The following is a 17,205-nucleotide window of genomic DNA, read 5'->3' as shown; positions in this document are numbered from 1 at the left end:
AGAACTAGACATGGAACAACAGGCTGGTTCCAAACTGGGAAAGGAGTACATCAAGGCTGTATATTGTCACCCTGCTTATTTAACTTATATGCAGAGTACATCATGGGAAATGCTGGGCTGGATGAAACACAAGCTGGAATCAAGATTGCTGGGAGAAATATCAATAACCTCAGATGTGCAAATGACACCACCCTTATGGCAGAAAGTGAAGAAGAACTGAAAAGCCTCTTGATGAAAGTGAAAGAGGAGAGTGAAAAAGTTGGCTTAAAAGGCACCATTCAAAAAACTAAGATCATGGTATCAGGTTCCATCACTTCATGGCAAATACGGGGATACAGTGGAAACAGTGACAGACTTTATTTTGGGGGGCTCCAAAATCACTGCAAATGGTAACTGCAGCCATAAAATGAAAAGACAGAAGAAAAACTTGCTTGCTTGGAAGAAAAGCTATGACATACCTAGACAGCATATTAAAAAGCAGAGACATTACTTGGCTGAGAAAGGTCCGTCTAGTCAAAGCTATGATTTTTCCAGTAGTCATGTATGGATGTGAGAGTTGGACTGTAAAGAAAGCTGAGCACTGAAGAATTGATGCTTTTGAACTGTGGTGTTGGACAAGACTCTTGAGAGTCCCTTGGACAGAACGGAGATCAAACCAGTCAATCTTAAAGGAAATCAGTCCTGAGCATTCATTGGAAGGACTGATGGTGAAGCTGAAATGCCAATACTTTGGCCACCTGATGTGAAGAACTGACTCATTGGAAAAGACCCTGATGCTGGCAAGATTGAAGGCAGGAGGAGAAGGGGACAGCATAGGATAAGATGGTTGGATGGCATCAGCAACTTGATGGACATGCGTTTGAGCAAGCTCTGGGAACTGGTGATGGACAGGGAAGCCTGGTGTACTGCAATCCATCAGGTCACAAAGAGTCGGAGAGGACTGAGCAACCAAACTAAACTGAGCTGAGTGTGGCCCTCTGGATGACTTCACTCTTCACTCCTCTTGTCCAGTTTCTTCTTCCTCACTCTGTACCTGCTTTCTCTTCCTGTCTGCTTTTTTTTTTTTTAATCAGCAGCTAACATTTATTGACTGCTTGCTGTTATAATTTGTTACAATATCACTGTTATAGTCACTTTATACCTACTAACCCATTCAATCCTCATAACCTGATGAGAATACGCTGTTATTATTCCCTCTTTACAGTAGTTAAAACTGGCCCAGACAATTAAAGAACTTGTGTGAGGCTACTCAGCTTCAAAACTTTCATTGGCCTGTATCTCCTTACTGCTTTTAAGTTCTTGATCATTTTAATATTAATTTTTAGAGAAGACTTTGAAAGAACAATTTCCTCAGTTCTCAATGTAGTGATATTTTCCTGGGGGTGGGAAAGGAATGCATAATAGTCTTCCCAAATTTAGAATTTCAAGGCTCACCTGATATTAGGTAGAATGCTCAGATTCAGGAGGTTTTTGCATGCTTTTTAAGGCCCCTCGTGAACGTGAAGTCGCTCAGTCATGTCCGACTCTTTGCGACTCCATGGACTGTAGCCTACCAGGTTCCTCTGTCCATGGGATTTTCCAGGCAATAGTACTGGAGTGGATTGCCATTTCCTTCTCCAAGGGATCTTCCCAACCCAGGGATTGAACCCGGGTCTCCTGCATCATAGACAGACGCTTTACCATCTGAGCCCATTAACAGACAAGATCATGATTTACAAGGCTAAGGCAATGGATGGAACTAGGATTAGAACGTCCCGTGAATGGATTCTGTGACTTTTGTGGAGTGAGACATTTTTATTCATTTCCAAACGACTTAGCAGCAGCAGCAGCAAGCCAAAACCAGATGCGTGTGTGTGTGTGTGTGTGTGTGTGTGTTTATCAAAGGTTAAAGTTCAGGAGTTGGGGAATGGGGGAGGGAGAAGAGCGATCATCAGACTTCACCCTCAGATCTTTATTAGAATGAGACAAAGGTGCAACACTGAAACAAACCAATAAAGGAAACCTGCAAGGGTTCCCCTTACCCCACTCCCTGAACTGACCTGGAGCAAACACCCTTTTTCCAGGACACCTATCCTTGGTTTCTCCTGGAGTCCAGAAGACAGCCCTCTTCTGGGCTTGTTCACTTGGACTACAGCCTGTTGTTAACAGAAAGGCTCTATTTGGAATAAGTCTTCATGTAGGTCAGTCACTGAACTCTTAAATCTTAAACATCAGGTCATGTTGGGAGGGACCCACTGGGGTGAGGAGATACTCTCTCCAACGGAGAAGGAGACAAGTACAGAGGGGGCCGACCTTGGCTTCTTTGGTGGTCCAGGGACCTGCACCTACTGCAAAGAAACTGCCTTTCTGAGCTCTGAGTGTGAGGGCGGGATGCACAGAAGTCCAATCTGTGCTCTCCCCCAGGGCTGCCTGCGGCTCTTCTCTGGAAGGCCGCCTTGTGAGCCAAGATCCTCAAGGGTGACAGGGAAGATGCTGGGCCATGAAGGGGTGACAGAAGCGACAACGTGCCCTTTAAGAAGGCTGTGAACAAGAAGAGAGGAATAAAATAGCTCTACTACGGTGGCAGTGGAGTGGGAGCTCCGAGTCAGTGCAAACTTTAGCAATGCAAGGCAGGAGGCACTGGAAGGGCCGTGGGGGACAGGTCGGTGCTCCCGGGTTAGTGGGGAATGAATCTGTGTCTGGGCACGTACGCGAAGGTGCTCACGTCCACCACTGAGCACACACCCCGCAGCAGTCAAGGTCCTTATCCCTGAGTCAACAGGCATGGACTTCAGAAGCGGGTCGTCGGGTGAACCCCACCGCCGCTTAGGGGGTGTCTGTGACGAGTGCCATGCAGGCACGCCCTCTCTTTCGGGCAGCCCCCCTCTCTGCCCACTTCCGTTCCTAGGAGCACAGACACTGGCCGGTGGCCACGTGCCACGTGAGGCCGAGCCGCGAGGGAGGGGCGGGGGCCGGGCGGCGGCGGAAGGCCCCGCCTGGCCCCTCCTTTAGACTCTGGCCGCGCGGGGACTGGGGCCGCCGGCCTCCGCCTCCGCCTTATAAGAAGCCCCGGGCGCCGGCGGGCAGGGCGGCCCGGGAGGCGGGGGCCGGGGCACCGCGGAGTCCAGGCCGTCGCGCCCCGCCTGCGGCGGCGCGGGGCGCCCGGCCGGGCCGGGATGGGCCGCTACTCCGGCAAGACGTGCCGCCTGCTCCTCATGCTCGTGCTCACCGTCGCCTTCTTCGTGGCGGAGCTGGTGTCGGGCTACCTGGGCAACTCCATCGCGCTTCTGTCCGACTCCTTCAACATGCTCTCGGACCTGGTCTCGCTGTGCGTGGGGCTGAGCGCCGGCTGCATCGCCCGGCGCCCCCGCGGGGGGCTGGGCGCCACCTACGGCTACGCCCGCGCCGAGGTGGTGGGCGCGCTCAGCAACGCCGTCTTCCTCACCGCGCTTTGCTTCACCATCTTCGTGGAGGCCGTGCTGCGCTTGGCGCGGCCCGAGCGCATTGATGACCCCGAGCTGGTGCTCATCGTGGGCGCCCTGGGGCTGGCGGTCAACGTGGTGGGGCTGCTCATCTTCCAGGACTGCGCCGCCTGGTTCGCCTGCTGCGGCCGCCGCCGCCGACAGCAGCAGCAGCAGCATCCGCAGCCCGCGGCCGGGGTCGGCACCCGCGGCGCTTTCGGGGATCCCCAAAGCGCCGAGTGTGGCTGGCACGCCGGCGCCCTGCCCGTCACCGGCCGCGACTCGGCCGTGACCCTCCGCGCGGCCTCGGCGGACAGGAAGGATGAGAAGGGGGCCACCGTGTTCTCAAACGTAGCAGGTGCCTTTCGGTTGCATCCTCTGGCCCGCGTTGCCCTTGCCTCCTCCCGCGCGGTCCCTTCCTCCTCGCCCTCTTTTATACCTGCCTGCTTAAAAGTGATCGATTTCCCCTGCAGGCCGGCTTTAGGTCTCTGCCGCTGACTGAACATATTCCTACAATTTCTCTTTTTCCTCCTGGATCCTTGGGCCCCTCCTTCCCCCTCCCCCTTGCATAGGAGTCTCCTTATATAGGAGTATTGATTTCCTTGGAGATCAGCTATTATTATTGGGCAACAGATCGCACCCCTCCCCCTCCATTGTACGCTATCTGCACCCTGTTTGCCTTCCTCCCCCTTTGCGCATCCTTCAGTCCCCTCGCGAATTAAGGGTTTGGGGGGGGGGATGAGGGTGGGTTCCCATACCTCTTTTTTTTTTTTTTTTTAATCTTTAACTCGCATGGGAGTGTGAATGAAGTCCAGCGGCTAGTCACAAGGCTAATTTCAAGGTCAAAATTGCTCCCCTGGGCTGCGTGTTTGGAGAGGCGGGAATCTGGGAAGGTAGTAGGATCTGAAAATAACAAAACTGTGTTTTGAGTCCATTGGTTCTTTTTGCTTGTAGAACTTATACACAACACGAGGTTTCTTCTTTGAATGCAGGTGATTCCCTGAACACCCAGAATGAGCCAGAAGAGACGATGAAAAAGGAGAAAAAGTCCGAAGCCCTGAATATCAGAGGTAGGGTTGACTTGGGGTTAAGTTGAAATCCTTTTAAGTGTTACATATGGACTGCACTGAACTCTTCATTTCTGTTTGCCTTTTCATAGGTGTGTTAGAAAGTTGGCGGGCTACATGTAGAGACTATGACCTTAGTCTCTTGCCTAACGGTGGCATCGATTCTCGGGAGACAGAGTTGCTAATGATTTATTCTTGCTCTACTTAGGCCCATGCTCATGGTGCCTGCTCCAGGGTCCCCCAGATCTCTGGCTTGCTACTGCTCCATTTTGCCCACCCATGGATATTGTGAACATAAAGCGCAGCCTGTTTGAATTGAGTATCATTTCGATAAAGCTTGGAAGAGAGTGGGTGGGGTCTATCCAAGGTCATGCCCCAAGTGAACTTGCTCAGTGACCCTCATTGCTTCACTTATTTTGGCCAGAAATATGCTCCTGATGGGTCTGTGTGTTGGTTCACTTGAATCTCCACCTCCATGTCCAAAGTGAGGGTTCGGGGAGAGAGAAGGAAGGCACATCACTAGCATCTCTCCTACCATGAGCTCAAGGTCACAGACCCAGGGTGAAGGTCAGCACTGAGATTTCATAAGTTTTCTCACTGGACACTAACATGGTATACTACATCTCCCCTCTCCAACTTCTTGAGCACAGGTTTTTCTTCAGAGAGATTCAAGAAGGGTCAATCCCCAAACTGACGGATTATTTCAACAAAGAGTGAAAGCAAAAGTGTTAGTCGATCAATTGTGTTGACTCTTGGCAACTCCATGGATTATAGCCCACCAGGCTCCTCTGTCCATAGGATTCTCCAGGCAAGAACACTGGAGTGGGTTGCCATTCCTTTCTCCAGAAGATCTTCCCAACCCAGGGATCAAACCCGAGTCTCCTGTTTTGCAGGCGGTTTCCTTATAGTGAGTTACCAGGAAAGCCAGAACAAAGATTATGCAGCCCTTTATCTTTAGTTGGTTTGAGGAAGCTGGAAGTGGGGCTTAGAGGTAAATATTACAAAGAAAAACAAGTATACAGAAGATACCTTCAGTTCTGAGAATCTCACATCTGTCTTATAAAGTGATATCCAGAATGAATCCAGAGAGAAAAGCAGAAAAGAACAACAGCAACACATGAGCTCCTAAACATTTCTAAATGAATTAGTTTTTTAAAAAGTTAACTGCAATAGGGGAATTTCTAAAAAGTGTGGTGGTGACTCTTTTTGGAAAGAGAATCTATGATGAAAACTCATAATCCTTTAATTTATCCTTTTTTAAAGGTTTGATTTATATATATATATATATATAATTTAGTGAATTTTAAAAATGGAGTTCACCATCATAGCACTTTACCCTTTCAAAGCACATTCTGTTTTTATTCTTTTTTAATTGAGATATAGTTGGCATATAACATTAGTTTCAGATATATAATATAATGATTTGATCTTTGTATAATATGTGAAGTGATCACCATAGTATAAATATTAACAGATTAATTGCAGTGCATGGTTAATGTCCATCATCATACATAGTAAGTTTTTATTTTCTCTTGATGAGAAATTTTAAGATATACTCTGTTAGCAACTTTCAAATATGGGCTACATTATTATGAATTATAATCACCATGACGTACATTGCATCTCTAGGACTTATTTATCTTATAATAAGCTTGTACCTTTTGACTCCATCTACCCATTTTGTGCCCCCCGCTCCCTACCACCAGCTCTGTCAACCACCAATCTGTTCTCTGTATCTGTGAGATTGTTTTTTAACTTTTTAAAGATGCCACATATGTGAGCTTGTTGGTTATTCATCCTCATCTGATTTTTCTGAGAAAGAGAACAGGTCGGTGGAAAGTAGCAAAGAATGAGGAGTAGGTCCCAGTAGATATTGTGACCTTGTTTGGGAAACATATGTAAGGGAAAATTGGATGATCCTGCTAATTTTCACTCCACGGCTATTGGAACTCCTGGGTAGAAAAACATCAGTGGTGAAGTGCCTTGCCATACCTACCTGAGCCCTGTGGTCCACAGGGGCTGACAAAATGCACCGGTAGCTCCCATAGAGGTAAAGAACTCAGAGGCAGAAAGATTGGGATTGGGCTCAAGCTGCCTGGGTTTGGGTCTGGGCTCTGCCACTTAAGAACCAGATGACTTCAGACAACTTTTGAACCTGTCTCAGCCTCCCAATCCGTCATCTTTAAAATGAGGATAGCAGTAGTACCCATTTCATGGGGTTGTTGTGTAAGGGGTCAGACATCTGGGAGGTCTGAGCCATCTGGGAGCTAACATTTTTATGGAGGGCACACTTGCTCTTAGGCACCATTCATGAATGGGTCACTTAGCATTCAGAACAACCTGAAGAGTGGGATTCTATTGTACTTCAGGTGGTGAGTGGAATTGCTGGGCTCCAACCTAAGCTGCTTCAGGGACAGGTGAGCTCAGTGCCTGGCTGTGGTTAACAGGAGCCTGTTTGTATTTCAGGCCAAGGGACAAGCTGGCCTTACCTTGAATCCTGTGTCCTCATTCAGGGAAAGACCACAGCGTGTTACAGCTGGAAAGGCCTTGGGGAACTTAGACTCCAGGGCCTTCACTTTACAGATGAGCAAAAGGGACCAGAGATTCTGGTGACTTCCCAAGTCACCCCAGCTAACAGTGGAGGCAGGGCTGGGATCCTGGGCTTCTGTTTCTGGCTCTTTCTGTCATCTCGCACTGCCTCTGGACTCCACCAGGGTGGCTGGCTTCTCCAGTGTCCACAGTCCACTGAATGATTACATTTCTGACATTTTAGTCACTGCTTTAGAAAGCAAGACAGTCCTTTCCAGACACTCAAGGGAACAAACAGCTGATGGGAAGTCTTGTGAACAAAAACCATTTCTTTTTTTTTAAAGTAAAAATTTTACTCAAGTATAATATACATACTCAGAAGTACACATATCATAAATATGCAATCAGTGGATTTTAGTGAACTGAACACTTCCATGTACAATACCCAGATCAAGAAACAGAAGATACCATCACCCCAGGGCACCCCCCGCCCCCCCCACCCCCCACCCCCCGCATGCTCCTGTCTAGTCACTAGGCACCCTCCCAGGTCACCACTATTCTGACTTGTAACAGCATGGATTCATTGTACTTGCATTTGTACTTTATATGAATGGAATCTTACAGTCGGTACAATTTTTGCCCAGCTTCTTCTACTCAACATTACATTGAGGAGATTCATCCATATTGTTGAATGTTGTCCTAGAGCATTCATTTTCATTACAATGTTCCGTTGTGTGAGTATTCCACCCTGTAGGTATCCATTCTTGGTTAATGGACATTTAGGTAACTTTCTGGTTTTGATTTCTAAGAATACTATGGCAAAAGCCATTTCTTGATTTTCTTATTTCAATGGAATAAAAAATGCCTTCTAAAAAACATACCCCATCTTCTGCTGCAAAGCAACACAAAAGCACATTTCTTTAAACTTCTCATCAGAGAAACAAGTGCCCTTTGTTCTGGTTGATTTTATTTATTAGACTCAAACATGATCCATTAAGAAAAACAGCAACAGGGTATCAGAAAGACAATTAACCCTTTTTATTTCAGTATAAATATAAATGGATGAATAACAATCTTGACCTTTTTTGAAAAGAAATCTCCTGGGATGAAGTATTTCTTTTATTTTCTTTTTAATTGGAGTATAATTGCTTTACAATGTTGTGTTGACTTCTGCTGTACAACATGAAACAGCTGTTACCTATACATATATCCCCTCCCTCTTGAGGAAGTGTTTCTTTTTAATTCTTGAGGTTTTTTTTTTTTTTTTTTTTTTTTTTTCCCATTAAGAAAGATCTCCCATCTTTCCTCAGCCACTTGCTAATGCCCAGTGCTAAGGTACTATGTTTCCAGTTATTCAATAAATTCAGTACCACTGATACATGCTGGGACACACATTAACTTATATCAAGTTTCCAGGCTATATGCCAGTGTTTTAGTTTTGTTTTCTCTAAAGACAGCAAGTGAGGGCTAAGGGTCCTGGTTTTGCAAAACTACCTGTGAGCATTGTGACTAATCAGGTGACTGGGTCGTCTACCAGGTGGCAATCTTTGCCTCTCAGACAGTACTTACTGCCTGATCTATCTTTCTGAATCACAGATGAGGTCTGAACAGAATCTGCCCTGAAACCTTTATTGCATCAGGAATGAGGCCCTAACAGTGCAGACATTCAAGGACTTGCTGTTCTCGTGCCAATGCTCCTTTCTAGGCGTTTCTGGCCTTCTGTTCACTCATTTACTGCCTCACCCTTACCCTTTAACAGTCTCCCCTACTTCCCCGCTGTTACCGACTGGGGTTCTTGGCCTTCTTAATCAATAAATATTGATTAGAGGCCAGACAAGAAAGTGAAGGGCCTCAGCAAACTGCAGGCACTCGGATAATCTGCTGTTGTATACCTGCTCAGTCATGTCCGACTCTTGCGACCCCACAGCTATAGTCTGCCAGGCCCCTCTGTCCACGGAATTTTCCAGGCAACAATACTGGAGTGGGTTGCCATTTCCTCCTCCAGGGGATCCTCTGGACCCAGGAATCGAACCCACCTCTCCTGCATTTTGGGGGGTGGGGGTGAGTGAGAACAAGTAACGGTTCAGCTGTTTCCCTATATGGGGTGAAGGTGGGGGCCAGGCCAGGGATGGGGTTGGAGAGTTGGCTTACTTAGGTGGTTTGCCCACCCCTTTGGTAGTGATGTGTGCATGGAGGGCATCCTTAGTCTCCTGCTTTTGCTCCAGGCTCTTCAGAAGTGGAAGTTGGGCTTTTTGGTCTTTTTGTATCTTGAATGAGTGATGTTGCTCAGTTGTGTCCGACTCTTTGCCACCCCATGGACTGTAGCCCACCAGGCTCCTCCATCCATGGAATTTTCTAGGCAAGAGTACTGGAGTGGGTTGCCATTTCCTTCTCCAGGGGATCTTCCCGACCCAGGGATCGAACCCGGGTCTCCTGCATTGCAGGCAGACGCTTTACCGTCTGAGCCACCAGGAATCCTTACTGTTCCTAATATGCCCCAGCTGCTCATACACCCAGCTATTTTTAGTGCCTTATAGTTTCTTTGTATTCTGTTGCTGGAGGAGGCCTTTGTCCAGCTGCAAGCACTGCAACAAAGGGTCCCAGGTTTCAGGGCCCAGGTCACTTGTAGAGCGGGTGAGGAAGGTGCTTAGGCAGGGAGGTCTGGTTTGAGTTCTGTCTCTGCCTTCCACTAGCTGGGTGACCTTGGGCAAGCAAAGTATCCTCTTTGAGTTTCAGTTTCCTTATCTATGTAAGGGAGATGATAGCAGTGTGGACATCACTGTGCTATTGTGAGAAATACATGCTGGTCAGAACAGCGCGGAGGATTCCCTTAACAAGTGGCCTCCCCATCAGTTCAGTGTGATTACTTCTCAGTGGGTTTCCAGATGTTGTTTCACAGCCTCTTCAGAGCTAGCTGCTTTGGGAAGTGAGGCTGACGTTATTACCCTCCCCAGTTCACCAGTGAGAATCTTGCTGCTGTAAGAGGTTGATGTTCACAAGGTCCGTGAGTCATAGAGAGAGACCATCAGGTCTGTCTCTCACGTTGCCTCACAAGTCTTCGTCTGCAGCCTCGTTCCAGTCCTGTGCTTGGAACACATTCCGGCTGAGTTTCCCTGCCTGGGACATCATTGCCTTTCGAAGTCTGCCTCCTCTTCGGAGGCTCGCCCGTCTCTTGAGAAGCCTTTCCTGAGATTTCCCATCACAGGGAATAGTCTTCCCTCTAGAAGTTACTGGCCTACTTATCTCAGAATCCTGCCAGTGGACTGTGCTCCCCAGAAGATAAAGACCATTTTTCCGTGGGAGGCCAGAAAACACACCGCAGTGGCCAGTCTCAGGAATTTAGTGACGTGATGCTGTAAGCAGTTTTTCAGAGGGTCACGATGGTTTGGGTAATAAAATCAATTTAGTAGAGTATGATCATCATTTAGAAAATGAACTAGAATTGAACGAAATAGAAAAATAGTAATGAATCCTGTGTAAGGATAGGTTTTTGTTTTTTCCAGAAATATTTGTTTCACTGTACATTTATGCCTGGGTTAGGATGCAAAATAGGGTTCTTACTGTGGATTATGTGAAAAATAAGTTTGAACATTTTTTTCTTAGGAGCCAGTAGTGGGACTTCTCAGAAGAACCTGAAACTTGAATTTGGGACTTAGATGGGGCAGGATATGTAATGGTTCTCTAGTCAGACTATGCAGATTTATATCCCCATTCAAACACGTTTTAGCTGTGTGATCTTGGATAAGTCACTTAGCTACTCTGTGCTTCAGTTTCCTCATTTGTAAAACGGAGAGACTAACCACTTCAGAGAGTCCTCAAAAGCACTTACTGTATAAATTTCCATACATGCAACATACAACAATGTCTGGTGCATATGTCTTGGCTGTCATTACAGTTATTCTTACTAAGAGGCAGAAGTTACTTTGTATTGTGAGAGTTCTGACTAATCAACCAGAAAATACTTTTCAAGTGTCTAGATGGTATACCTCCAGTGCTAAAACATAAACAAAGGAAATGTAGGGTACAACCCTCACCCTTATGTTACTTATAGTCTAAATGAAGAGTGAAAAAGAGAATGACACTCTCAGCAGTAAAAATGATGTTGAGTGCATAAAGGCAATAATTGGTCTTCATATTTTTATGGTAGTGTTTTGTATTGCCCTGGGGAAGGTTAAAGCTTTGATCTTCAGTTTCTTCTCGAGAGCAGCTCTTGGGAACATTTTGAGTTTTTCTTGGTGGCTGAGGACAAGGACTGGGAAGTAAGACACTCCTGTGGGGGTGGGGTGGACAGAGTGGGCATAGAATTTAAAAATCGGACTTTTTAATGTATTTATTGAATCAGGATCCTATTGCCATTAGTAAACAGCCTGAAGGAGATGTGGGGATTCCTTTTTATTCTTGTGCTTCTTTGGTGGGGGGAAGATGCCACAATTTACATTTGGTATGTTTTCAAAATGCCATTTGACACCATAATGCTACTCAGAAGCTGCCAAGAAGAAGTTAGCCTCTTCTAAGTGGAACGATTCAGTCGGAGCCATGAGTGAGTTTGTTAGTATTTTAGATCATTATTAATTCTATTGAGTGAATCTGGGATACCTGGAGAGACAGAGCAGATCTTTCTTAGTTCATATGCTTTTTTTTAGAGAAGTGCTTTGAAAATTTTTATCATCATTTGAATCACCTGGGGATCTTATTAAAATGCAGAATTGGACTCAAAAGATTGGAAGTGGGGCCTGAGATTCGGTATGTCTCACGAGCTTCTAGGTGATGCTGAAGCTGCCAACCACACTTTGAAGAGAGAGATTCTGATGTACAGAAAGTAAAAAAAAAAAAACAAACCCCAAAACATTATGTTTATACTGTATAATCCTTCTGACAAATCTTCACCTAATTCACTAAATCCCAATTTAGTCTGGGCTTCCCTGGTGGCTCAGACAGTAAAGAATCCACCTGCAATATGGGAGACCTGGGCTTGATCCCTGGGTTGGGAAGATCCTCTGGAGGAGAGTATGGCAACCTCTGGTATTCTTGCCTGGAGAATCCCCATGGACAGAGGTGCCTGGCAGGCTATAGTCCATGGGATCGCAAAGAGTCAGATAGGACTGACTAAATGACTAAGCACAGTTTATTTAGTCTATGTCCAACAAATGATTGAACATTTAGATCTTCTTTGCTGGGATGACATGTTTTCTATATCATAATTAAAGCTTTTCAAAGTGGTTCCCTTAAGTAAAGGCAACCCCAATTTTTGTTATTATCTGTAGAATTTAAATGTTATTTTATTGAGACAAAGAGTTCTTTAGTGGGGACATTCCGGAGGATCTCTTAAACCAAATGCAGTTTAAGTGACCACAGGCTAAGTGAAAAGTAGGCAAAGGCATTTAGGGAAGGGAATGTGGCACTTTAGCCCAGTCCGTCTTCCCGCAGGTGTTTGCAGCTCACAATCTTCCTAGGCTATTCCGGGTTCTCTGGGTCATGGGATGGTGGTCTGGGGTTTTGTTTTTCTGTGATGCAATGGTCATTGTTTTTGCTTTCTAATCCAGCCTGCTGTTCTCACAGAACAGAAAAAAAGTAGCAACAAGTATTCACAGAGCTGGGAAGCCAAGTCACTGAGTGTCACGCGGCTCCCACACGTGGATCTGGGCTTGATTGGTCTTTCTTTCTTCCCTGCAGGGGTACTTTTGCATGTGATGGGGGATGCCCTGGGGTCAGTGGTGGTGGTGATCACAGCCATCATATTCTATGTGCTTCCCCTGAAACGCGAGGACCCCTGTAACTGGCAGTGCTACATTGACCCCAGCCTGACTGTCATTATGGTCATCATCATTTTATCATCTGCCTTCCCACTCATCAAGGAGACTGCTGCCATTCTGCTGCAGATGGTCCCCAAAGGTGTCAACATGGAAGAGCTGAGTAAGTCATGCCATTCTGATCTCAAACTGCTGCCCACTGAATGTTCTTCAGGCCAAAGCGCCGCATTATTTCAGAGCAGTGTTTGATTTATGTATCTTGAAACATTTTAAATCACCAAGCAATTGAAACATCCTTCTATGTTTCGTAGATGACTACAGCTACTAAGATGACTCGCAGCTCCAAGAACCAGAGGTCCTTTTAAGCCCAGCATTCTCTAACTTTACCGCGAGTTTTTGAGAATGTGTTTCTTATGCAGTCCCTATTAATATTCCTAGGCTATTTATTGACCTTCATGTCAGGGATTTATTCTAACTCAGATAAGGCCACTCTGCTCAGGACTTGATTTTTATTCCCCCTATTCTGAAAATATGAGTCATTCCTTCATATTCTAGATCCTGCTTTCTAGTTAATTGATTTTTGTGGGCATGCAAGTCACTGTGTGTCTTAAAACACAGGAAAATGGGCCATGTTTCAATCCACTCATTCAGTAGTGAAATCTGTTTCTTTGCTTTGCTCAAACAGAAGGTCAAGCTCTCACTTCAGCTTCTGTGCATCTGAGAATGTTTTTTGAGACCTTCTAGAATGTCTAAATGGGAGCTTTCCAGATGTTGGTGAGAAACTGAATGTACAGCTTTAGTTCTAGTGTTTCTAAATGGAAAGAATGTTTTTAATAGGAAAACACTTTTTTTTTCCCATGAATCTTTGCTATTTTTCTATCATCACTTCATCGGTGAGACAGTGAACATGAACTAAAGCCCAGGCCCACGATGTGGCTGAAAACTGGAAGACCTTATTTCATGACAACTAGCTGAAATTAGATTTGATGGATCTTAATACACTGTGTTGCCATGGCTAGGCTTTCCCTCCAGAGGCATGCTTTACAGTGTGACTGTTCTGCGTGCCTAATCTTCGTGCAGTGTTGCAGGCTGGGGAGGACTGAGGTGAAGGAGGCTCTTTCCAGGGGCTTGTTTCCTCATGGAGAAAGCAAATTAAACACATATTGGGTTGACCAAAAAGTTCTCTGGGGTTCTTCCATAACATCTTGGAAAAACCTGAACGAACTTTTGGCCAACTCAATGGCAATTTGTGATATATATTCTTTTATTGCCTTTTAACAGAGTTATATATATGTATATGTATTTATCCCTGGAGAAGGGAAAGGCTACCCACTCCAGTATTCTGGCCTGCAGAACTCCATGGACCGTGTAGTCTATGGGGTCGCAAAGAGTTGGACATGACTGAGTGAGTTTCACACACATACACGTATATATGTGTGTGTGTATATATATATATATATATATATATAAAGCAGATATTAATATTAAAATTAGACTGTAATGACAATAGCAACACTTGAATGGCACTGTTTACATGCTAGGTAATATTGTCCAGATGCTTTGCTTATATTAACTCATTGTAATCTTAAAATAATCCTATGAAGTACTGTGATTATCTTAATTTCCAGGTAAGGAAACTGAAGCGCAGAGGGACTGAGTAAGGTTATGCAGCTCCTGCAGGTAGTCAATGACTAAACTTGAATTCAGACCAGTTGGCTCTAGGTTGCTTGGATTCACTGTTCAATACCATGTTTCTAAATGCTAGAAAGTATCAACAATATAGAAGAGCCTAAATAAGGAAATAGAAATCTCTCATAATCCTACCACCCGGAAATTAACACTCAATATTTTTGTGTCAGTCATTCACTGAAACAAGACTTTATCTGGCTGAAAATTTTTGTATGTGTATATACACCGTTTCACTAAAAAAAGGGGAAAAGATCATGCCACATATACAGTCCAGCTATTGGCTTTTTCATCTAAAAATACCTTATATACCTTTCCTCATAGCCTTAAATATGCAGTTTGCTTTTTCACAGCTATGTCACCGTCTGTCATATAATTGACTAACTATTTCCTTGCCGTTTCCATTTTTTTTCATTAACACAAAAAGTATTGCCCAAACCATTCTCATATGTAAATATTTGGTTGTTTCCTTTCAGCTAAATTCCTAGTATTAGAATTGCTGCTAAAAGTTTTTGATCTATATTGCCAAATCCCCTTTAAAAAAGACATCCTATTTTATATTCCCATGCCAGTCCATCAGAACACTTAATGCCTTGTACACTCAACAACCTGCATATTTTGGGAGGGTTGTTGTGAATCTTATTTTCTTCAGTTGCCTTTTATGGGCTTACGCTGTATGTTAGAGGAACTTAGAGAGGAAGAAGAAGATTATGGGAAAATGTGCTCATATAGGTACAGCTGTTTTCCTTTCTTTATTCTTAATAATGACATCATTCTGGTGAGAAGGCATAAAGGGACCCTACCTGTCCCACGGTGGTTCCATGTTCCAGTTACAGCCCTCACCTTGGCTATTGTTTTCTCTTCCTTATTCTAGTGAGTAAGCTCTCTGCTGTGCCCGGAATTAGCAGTGTCCATGAAGTCCACATCTGGGAGCTTATAAGTGGGAAGATCATTGCCACTCTGCACATCAAGTATCAGCAGGATGGGGGCGATCAGGATGCCAACAGGAAAGTTCGAGAAATCTTCCACAACGCCGGAATTCACAATGTGACCATCCAGTTTGAGAAGGCAGACCTGAAGGGGCCCCTGGGGCAGAAGGACTTGCAGTTGCTCTGCAGCTCCCCTTGCATCACCAAGAGCTGTGCCAAGCAGCTGTGCTGTCCCCCTGGGGCCCTGCCACTGGCCCACGTCAATGGCTGTGCGGAGCACAATGGCTGTCCCCCTCTGGACATGTCCCAGAGTGATGGCCTCGGTAGACGACAGACCACCGAAGTGGCTATTGAAGTATCTTTGGAAGGTTGTCTGAGTGACCACGGACAAGCTCTTGGCAAGCCTCAGGAGGACTCACGTTATGTCAACAGCACACATTTTTAATCTGGTGCCCACATCAGTAAGACTATATAGACGAGGCACTTTGGAACCACTCGCTTGGCTTGTGGGAAGAACTTTGTGGGCTGTAGGCACTGACCAGACTCAAAGTGAGCACGCTCTGTGTTCCATAAGAGGCTGGTGGTTTGGGATGATAGTTGAACTGGTCTGTTAATTGTTATGTGACTGAGAACTTCTTTACATTATCCTGGGTGTTTCATGCTGCTCTTCAACAGTTTTGGTTGAACATTTATTTTCTGAAGCAAAGGCGCTAGTGCACACATCAGGGACATTGAAAGCTGGGACTCAGCAATTGTGGACGCAGGATTCAAAGTAGCTTTTTGTTTTAAATTGACTAGAACGTCTAGCTGACTCTCAGGTGAGCTCATAGCCAAGTACGTCAAAAAAAACTCAAGAACCATAACAGCTATATTCTTTTCCATTCCACTGGGTGACCATAAAAGAGAAAAGTTAGGTAATCCTATCATGGCAGAAGTTTTTTTTTTCTTTGACTCAATTTTTAATGAATGTAAGATGAATACCTGGTAAGGTAGAAAATATTCTCAGAACATTAGAGGATGTTGAGTTTACTGAGGATGTGGAAAGGCAGGAAGAAAATGCATTTTGATGATTTCTTCGTTTCAGGAAGTGGTGAAAAAAAGACTTTCTGCTGTGAACTACAACTATTCAGTTCAATTTAGTTCAGTCTCTCAGTTGTGTCCGACTCTGCGACCCTATGGACTACAGCACGCTAGGCCTCCCTATCCATCACCAACTCCCGGAGCCTGCTCAAACTCAAGTCCATCGAGTCGGTGATGCCATCCAAACATCTCATCCTCTGTCATCCCCTATTCTTCCTGCTTTCAATCTTTCCTAACATCAGGGTCTTTTCCAATGAATCAGTTCTTCACATCAAGTGGCCAAAGTATTGGAGCTTCAGCTTCACATCAGTCCTTCCAATGAACATTCAGGAATGATTTCTTTTAGGATTGACTGGTTTGATCTTGCAGTCCATGGGATTCTCAAGAGTCTTCTCCAACACCACAGTTCAAAAGCATCAGTTCTTCGGCACTCAGCTTTCTTCATGGTCCAACTCTCACATCCATACATGACTACTGGAAAAAATATAGCTTTGACTAGACAGACCTTTGTCAGCAAAGTAATGTCTGTCTTTTAATATGCTGTCTAGGTGTGTCATAGCTTTTCTTCCAAGGATCAAGTGTCTTTTAATTTCATCCACCATCTGCAGTGATTTTGGAGCCCAAGAAAGTAAACTACAACTATAGGTTGCTTCAAATGTTTAAGTATATAAGATGCTTGTGTTTTTCACTTGGAAGTATGGGAATATCTCTACTTCTTTAAGTA

At 45.0% G+C, this 17,205-nt stretch overlaps 1 protein-coding gene across 1 annotated transcript; it reads left to right on the top strand.

Annotated features, from left to right (window-relative positions):
* The first annotated feature begins 3,155 nt into the window (after positions 1-3,155).
* On the top strand, positions 3,156-15,846 carry SLC30A10 (solute carrier family 30 member 10). Its single transcript, XM_052654129.1, has 4 exons — positions 3,156-3,798; positions 4,433-4,510; positions 12,710-12,949; positions 15,347-15,846. Exons 1-4 carry the CDS (start codon positions 3,156-3,158, stop codon positions 15,844-15,846), a joined length of 1,461 nt encoding a protein of 486 aa, XP_052510089.1.
* The last annotated feature ends 1,359 nt before the right edge of the window (positions 15,847-17,205 follow it).

Source organism: Budorcas taxicolor, chromosome 16 (assembly GCF_023091745.1).
Source record: "Budorcas taxicolor isolate Tak-1 chromosome 16, Takin1.1, whole genome shotgun sequence".
Classification (NCBI taxonomy): domain Eukaryota; kingdom Metazoa; phylum Chordata; class Mammalia; order Artiodactyla; family Bovidae; genus Budorcas; species Budorcas taxicolor.
Note: the sequence above shows the minus strand (reverse complement) of the source record. Positions and strands in the feature narration are given on the sequence as shown.

What these genes read in the sequence shown, in the direction of transcription:
- SLC30A10 (XM_052654129.1), top strand. Translation starts at nt 3,156, where the DNA reads ATGGGCCGCTACTCCGGCAAGACGTGCCGCCTGCTCCTCATGCTCGTG. An exon ending in CGTGTTCTCAAACGTAGCAG is followed by an intron (nt 3,799 to 4,432) that starts GTGCCTTTCGGT and finishes CTTTGAATGCAG; the next exon opens with GTGATTCCCTGAACACCCAG. An exon ending in TGTCAACATGGAAGAGCTGA is followed by an intron (nt 12,950 to 15,346) that starts GTAAGTCATGCC and finishes TCCTTATTCTAG; the next exon opens with TGAGTAAGCTCTCTGCTGTG.